This window comes from Myxine glutinosa, chromosome 4 (genome assembly GCF_964187855.1).
Source record: "Myxine glutinosa chromosome 4, kmMyxGlut1.1, whole genome shotgun sequence".
Lineage (NCBI taxonomy): Eukaryota > Metazoa > Chordata > Myxini > Myxiniformes > Myxinidae > Myxine > Myxine glutinosa.
Window position 1 is genome coordinate 54,206,612 of NC_136264.1, and position 6,625 is coordinate 54,213,236.

Below are 6,625 nucleotides of genomic sequence, written 5' to 3' on the forward strand. Positions count from 1 at the left end.
GTTTATACTTTGTTTCTACAACATGTACATCAAAAGTTTTATAAAAGTTCAGTTACACTAGGACTTAATGGACACCCTGTACTTTGTATCTTATAGACCTCGTGTTCACTTTGGAATGAATTACCTCCTGTCATTTGTACAATTACCACCGTAATATGCCTGAAACCATAATTTTAATCGTTGGTGAATAACACTCCTCCAATGACGGAGCTAGTCTGAACTGTAGCTAAGTATATATCACATACAGTACTTTGAAAGACATTTTATTTTATACCATCACGTATAAATGGTCAAAATTTCTCAAGATGCTATGGAGGACGAGGTTTTGATTTAATTAAAGAGGTCAAGGCTTATGGAAAACCTGAGCGACTGACTGTAGAGGATCAATATATGAGTGTATATAGACGGTAAAAAGCTGGAGAAAAACTTAGACAAGAAAAGTAAAACGACGTCAGGTTGAGTAGAATAAGTTGCAATACAGGTACACAAAGGATGCAGAATAAAAAAAGGGTCAAAGATCATCGGTGAGTAATGAAACCAACATAAGTTGTTCATATTGAGGACTCAAGGTCGAGGGGATTTCTAAATGAGAAAAAAGGGAACAAAGGAGTGAGGGTGAGCAAGAAGCGAAGACTTTTATGGGTGAGCGTGTGCGACTATGCGGAGAGGCGTAAGAAGGGCAAATGGTCTCAAGAAGCTGCAGGCACAGAGCAAGACCAGAAAAGGTGATAGAAGACTGTGAGGCCAAAAGTCTGTCTGTCGTTATCAAGACAGAATCAGATACAGAAAAAGACCAAAGGCGCAGACAAAGGTGATGCATGTGATCGACCTACCGTTATAGGTATATATGAAGAATAGCAGAAAACATTTGTAGGCTCATATATGGAGGATCTCGAGCATGTTACGATTATGAATCGAGGTATATACATATTATGATTGAAATAGGAAAAAAAGGAGGTGACGAAGAGGGATAAAGAAGACGGATAGGGGGTAGTGAGAAACACCACCCTTTCTCCCCCTTCCGCCCACCTTCTACCCACGCGCTCCCAAAGATGCCATAAAAGCACGAGAACTCCGCTGGGGAAACACCGACTTTGGTAAAGCGCTCCAACGGTGTCTCTCTTTCTCACATCCTTTTGCTCCATCCTTGCGTCCTTCGCTCCTCGCACTTTCGAACTACGGAGGCAACTACAGCTTCGCCATCATGCCGAACCTGTCGCTGATGCTGCTCCTTGGGGTGATGATCGCCGCACTTCCTACAATTCCTGTGTCTGCACCTCCGCCACCCGCTGACTTGCGCACCCTCCAGGTAAGGAGCGCACCTGCTCAAAAATTGGACTTCTTCTCGAAAGACTTCTTTAAATAGAAATAATAATAAAGCAAAGAAAGAAAAGATCAATTGAAAACTTCACTTTGTTTGGAAAGATTAGGGGGACTCCTTTTGGAAGAAAGGAAGCATGTTGCTCTTCAAAAAGCTTTGGGATGTTGTGCTTTTTTTTGCATTTTCTTCGATACTCTTCCTTTTTCGGCCTTTGTCACGTTGTCCACTCCTCCTCCAAAATATTCATCCCGACGCTGCTGCAATCCCCATTTCCTTTCCCTTCGCAGGACTGGCTCCAGTATTCCGACGAAGCTTCCCCTGACTACGCCGAAACGAGCGAATCGCTCTGGGTGGAATCACCGGAGATTGATGCGGAAGGCGATCAAGTAGAGACCGCGCCGCGCGTCTCCCGAGCCCTGTCCGGCGGATCGCGTCCCTTGAGTGCAGGAATGTGGCGCCAACTGCTCAATGACTTCGTAAGCAACGCACGACGCTTCCGAGGACGCACGAAGAAGGGTCCAGGTCGCGGCTGCTTCGGTGGAAAGTTGGACCGCATAGGCGCGCTCAGCGGCCTCGGATGCTGAGTATGCTTCGGTGGCTCGTTGCATCAACCCATGGGGTAAGCTGTTAATCCGCTTTGAGCCATGAGAAATTTGAACGTGAAAAAAAGAGAAAAACATGGATTTTATGCGTTTTTAGGTTATCTTACTATAATTCATATTGGCGGCAGGAAGGGCATCGGGCTGTAAAACATTGCTTCATAAAGGGGACCAAGGTGCCTGAAAAGGCCAACCCCTGCTCTGCGGGGAAAAATGGCCCATAAAGGTGGTTCAATTCACCAAATGTCCGTCTGTCTGTCCGTCCATCTGTCTGTCTGTCTGTCTATCCGTCCATCCGTTCCCAGGTACCGCAAAAACGGCTGAAGCGATCGCAACGAAATTTTGGGTGGGTAATCGTGGGACCCCCTGGAGTAAAATAGGCTATATTGTTTTCCCAATTTCAGCTTTGGTCTCCAGCATTTTCAGGTTTGGACTCCCGCCTAACGTTATTGTCCCGGGTACCGCAAAAACGGCTGCACCGATCGCAACGATACACCTCCATGCCCGTGGGATTCCCACGGGTGACCCCACTAGTAACCAAAATGCAGCAAACAAACTTTCTCCCAGAATTTTTTATCCCAGTTTGCAAGGAAGGGGATATTTTGCATTTATAACATAAACTAGAACTTTTACAAACAGTCTGTTTCATGTTGATAGAACATGGTTAAATTATACAAGTCATATGAGTAAAGTGTTTCTAAAGATCTGACCAATATCAGCGTCTCCCACAATAAGCAAAAATGCCTGTTGCTGCTCTCATAATCATTCACTGCAGATCTCAATTCCTCTCTTCTGGACCTGCTTCTTCTCTTCTTTCAGCGATCGGTCCCTCCTTAGCTATCTCTCATGGTTGCAGAGATCGAGGCTCATGTAAGAGCGGATGATCGAGGGCTGAAAGGCAAATACATAAACAACAGAAGGGAACGAGATACTAAGGAGGTGGTAAGTGGGTAAGTAACGAACAGGAAACATAATCAACACCGGGACATATGCAGACGTGAGAAAGAACATAAATGATAAGTAAACGCAAGACATTTTATCAGAGAGAAAAAGTTGACAAACAGGACACAGGTAGAAGGTACAACACAGCTGAATTAAGGAGACATTGAGAGAACAAAAGATCAGGAATGGGGACAATCCACGATGACTATTCCCTTCCCCCATTGTTCCTCCTTGTTATTTGCAAAATTGAAGAGTTTTCAAGTATATTGGTTGGTCTTGCTCCTCCATTGTTTATTTTTTCTCCCACTTGTTGAATTTCTTGAGTCAAGCAAGACAATGCCACTCTTCCCGATAGGGCATCAATATGGTAGTGCTTCACTCATATGATCTTAAATCACTACCTGTAATTTTTCTACCCTAATTAACTTTCCACACACCCGTCTTTTACTTGCAACTTACTATCTTTCTTTACTTCTGTTTTTCTTTACATTTCGTTAATCTATCTGCTTTTTTGTATCCATTTCTTCATACCCACTCCACCTCACTTCCAATGTCAGAATGTTACCCACCTATCTTCCACCACCTTGCTCCGACATGATCCCATGTTTTGTAAAGTAAATAATAGGTTGCTGCCCATGGTTCTACATTGAATAACTTTTTTACAATATAAGCACGCAAATAATAAATACTTGCATTATTTTCGACAAGTAACTTTAGAGCGCAAATTATGTCTTGGATTTTATACTCAGCGAGCCATATATATATATATATATATATATATATATATATATATATATATATATATATATATATATATATATATATATATATATATATATATATTTGTTGTTGTATTGTTGTTGTTTTGTATACAGCCGGTGGCTGCTGATTGCATCATTTCTCTGGAAGCACGTTTGTGCCGCTGATGCAGTGCCCCAATTACCAGTAAGCTGGTACTCAATTTGCCGACCTCGGAAGGATGACAGGCTGAGTCAACCCCCCTGGCGTTAATTCAACGATCGACCAGGATTCAAACTCAGGATCCTATGATCCCAAGCCTGTGCCCTAACCGCTAAGCCAACACCATTTAAGCCAACACCAGGCTTTTATATATATATATATGTGTTTTTCTATGTTATAAAAGTCAACATATCTTTCACATTTATTTAAATTATATATGGAGATGCATCTCTTTTGCACACACAAACACACACAAACACACACACTCCACCCTTCTAATCATTGCTTCAGTGTTCCGAATTTGAGTTTGAACAAAAAACAATCTGGCATAAGAACTGCATCCACTCCACATGACACTCAGTAACACTTAAAAGGTTTTCATTTAAAAAAGCAAAGAAAAAAAAATGTAATTACAAATTTTTTATCGTCTCTTTATGTTCTCCATTTTCCTTCTCACTCCCTTTGATGTTATCTTATTATTTTCAATCATTTTATCTGTAGCAATCGTGCTGCCCTGCAGGTGGCCTATCTACATACGCAGGCCCCATGGGTTGTGGCAGAAACATCATAGGGAGGCTTATGATTATCACTCCGTTATTATTATGATTCGTAATTAAACCACATTCAAAATCCACATCCTGGGAGTCACGAAGAGGAAATCATCCAAATCACATTTGCTGTTCAATGCGTCTGCGCTTTTGTTGTTGGGAGATGTTAACTGTTAATTACGAACTTGAAAAACGAAATGTTGAATTACAATATGTAAATGTTTAGCTGTCGCACATCTCTCCTCTAACCCCCTTTTCCACCCCACCTACCCCCAACAGATTTACAACAAAGCGTCATCTCCAGCTTCCACAAAGCGCCCACACCTTTGTCCACGCCCCCTTCCCCTTCCCCGTGCCCCCTCCCCTAATCCTCGCTCCTGGTGTCTCCACGTCTTGGCGCATTATACGATGCACGCAGAATGTATAGTTATTTTATTTACATTGCGTTCTAAAAATATTATTTATATGATATGTGTACATAATCCCTGCTGACCCCCAACAGCCACCACCTCCCCTCCTCCCCCATCTCCCCATACCCCAACCCCCAAATCTCCCACGCCTCGTCACGCGCTGGACCAAGTCGGAAATGTAACTCTCCTTGGCTTCTTGTGTTTGTCGAGAAATCGTTTAATAAAGACTTCCAAGCTGGATGAGCACAATGCATTGACTCCCAACCACAACGTCCCCTTCCATTTTTACATCCGCCAAAGAAGGTGGATGTCGGTTATGTTCTCATCCGTCTGTTTGTCTGTTTATTACGTGTAAAAATCGAAGATTACAGGTCACAATTTAAAACCGATCTTTATGAAACTTCACTAAATGGTAGAGTTCGTCATAAGCAAGAAGCCTATTGATTTTGAGGTCAAAAGGTCAATATAGGCCAAATGTCAACAACTTAGGTGAAATGTCTAAAATCCTCAATTTTCATGCAATTGATTTTAAATTTGCAGAGCAGTTACATATCAGATCACTGAATTCAAACGCCAATTATTTTTAAAGTCATCATAGGCCAAAAGGTCAACATAGGTCAAAAGTCAACAACCCAGGTTAAGTTTCTAAAATCTTCAATTTTCATTCGATCGACTTGAAATTTGACCAGGATTTGCATGTCCGGTCACTTAATTCAACCACCAATTATTTTTGAGGTCTAAAAGTCAAAAGGCCAGCATAGGCCATCTTTCTAAAATCATCAATTTTCATCTGATTGACTTGAAATTTGAAGAGGATTTGCATATTTGATCATTGAGTTCAACCACCTATAATTTTTAGGTCAACATAGGCCAAGAGGTTTGATTTTCATTTTTTGAAAGATTGTTATCAAACTTTGGTATAGGCCAAAAGTCAACAACTGAGGTGAAATATCTAAAATCCTCAATTTTCATCCGATTGACTTGAAATTTGAAGAGGATTTGCATATCACATCACTGAATTCAACCACCAACTATTTTTGAGGTCAACATAGGCAAAGGTCAAAAAATTATTTTAGGGATTTCACAAGTATCGTGCTCTGCACGATATATTTCTTGTTTGTTTGTCAGATTGACTGTGAACAGGATATCTCAAAGTTGTGGACGGATTCGGACGAAATTTGTTGGAGAGCTTTGGTATGCGACTATGACGAAATCATCTGGATCTGGATCTGGATCTGATAATTTTTTAAGTGATTCTTCACCATTGAGAGATAGGGCTAAAACGATATGTAGCACGATATCTCAAAGATTTGTGGATGACTTGTTACACAACTTGGTGGATGAGTTGGGTAGGTGACAAGAACGAGCTGATTCGATTTTGATTCATGTTCGAATCCAGATCCGACCTGTTAGCGGGCTACAAAACCAAAACATAAAGTGTTCAGCCTGGTGGAGGTATGTTCTCGACCGAGTGCCATTCCAGTATTTGCTTTAACCTCTACCTCCGCCACCGAAGGTGGACAGACATTATGGTTTCACGCCTGTCAGTTTGTCTGTGAACAAAATATCTCAAAGCATTGTAGACTGACTCGGACAAAGCTTGGTAGATATGTTGGCTGTCTGATAATGACAAATTCGTTCAATTTTAATGAAGATTCAGATCCGATATTTTTTTTTTATTTTTTCATTGATTCTTCATCATTGAGTGTTGGGACCAAAAACGATATGTAGCATGATATTTCAAAGTTGTGGATGACTTATGACAAAACCTTTATGGATGAGTTGGTTAGTTGACAAGAGCAAACCGATTACATTTTGGTTCAGGTCTCAATCCAGTTCCGGTCT

The 6,625-nt window shown here is 41.3% G+C and overlaps 1 protein-coding gene across 1 annotated transcript; it reads left to right on the forward strand.

The window, feature by feature from the left end:
- The first annotated feature begins 1,112 nt into the window (after positions 1–1,112).
- NPPC (natriuretic peptide C) lies at positions 1,113–5,020 on the forward strand. The gene is made up of 3 exons (XM_078775136.1): positions 1,113–1,309; positions 1,609–1,940; positions 4,650–5,020. Exons 1-2 carry the CDS (start codon positions 1,205–1,207, stop codon positions 1,903–1,905), a joined length of 402 nt encoding a protein of 133 aa, XP_078631262.1. The 5' UTR covers positions 1,113–1,204; the 3' UTR covers positions 1,906–1,940; positions 4,650–5,020.
- The last annotated feature ends 1,605 nt before the right edge of the window (positions 5,021–6,625 follow it).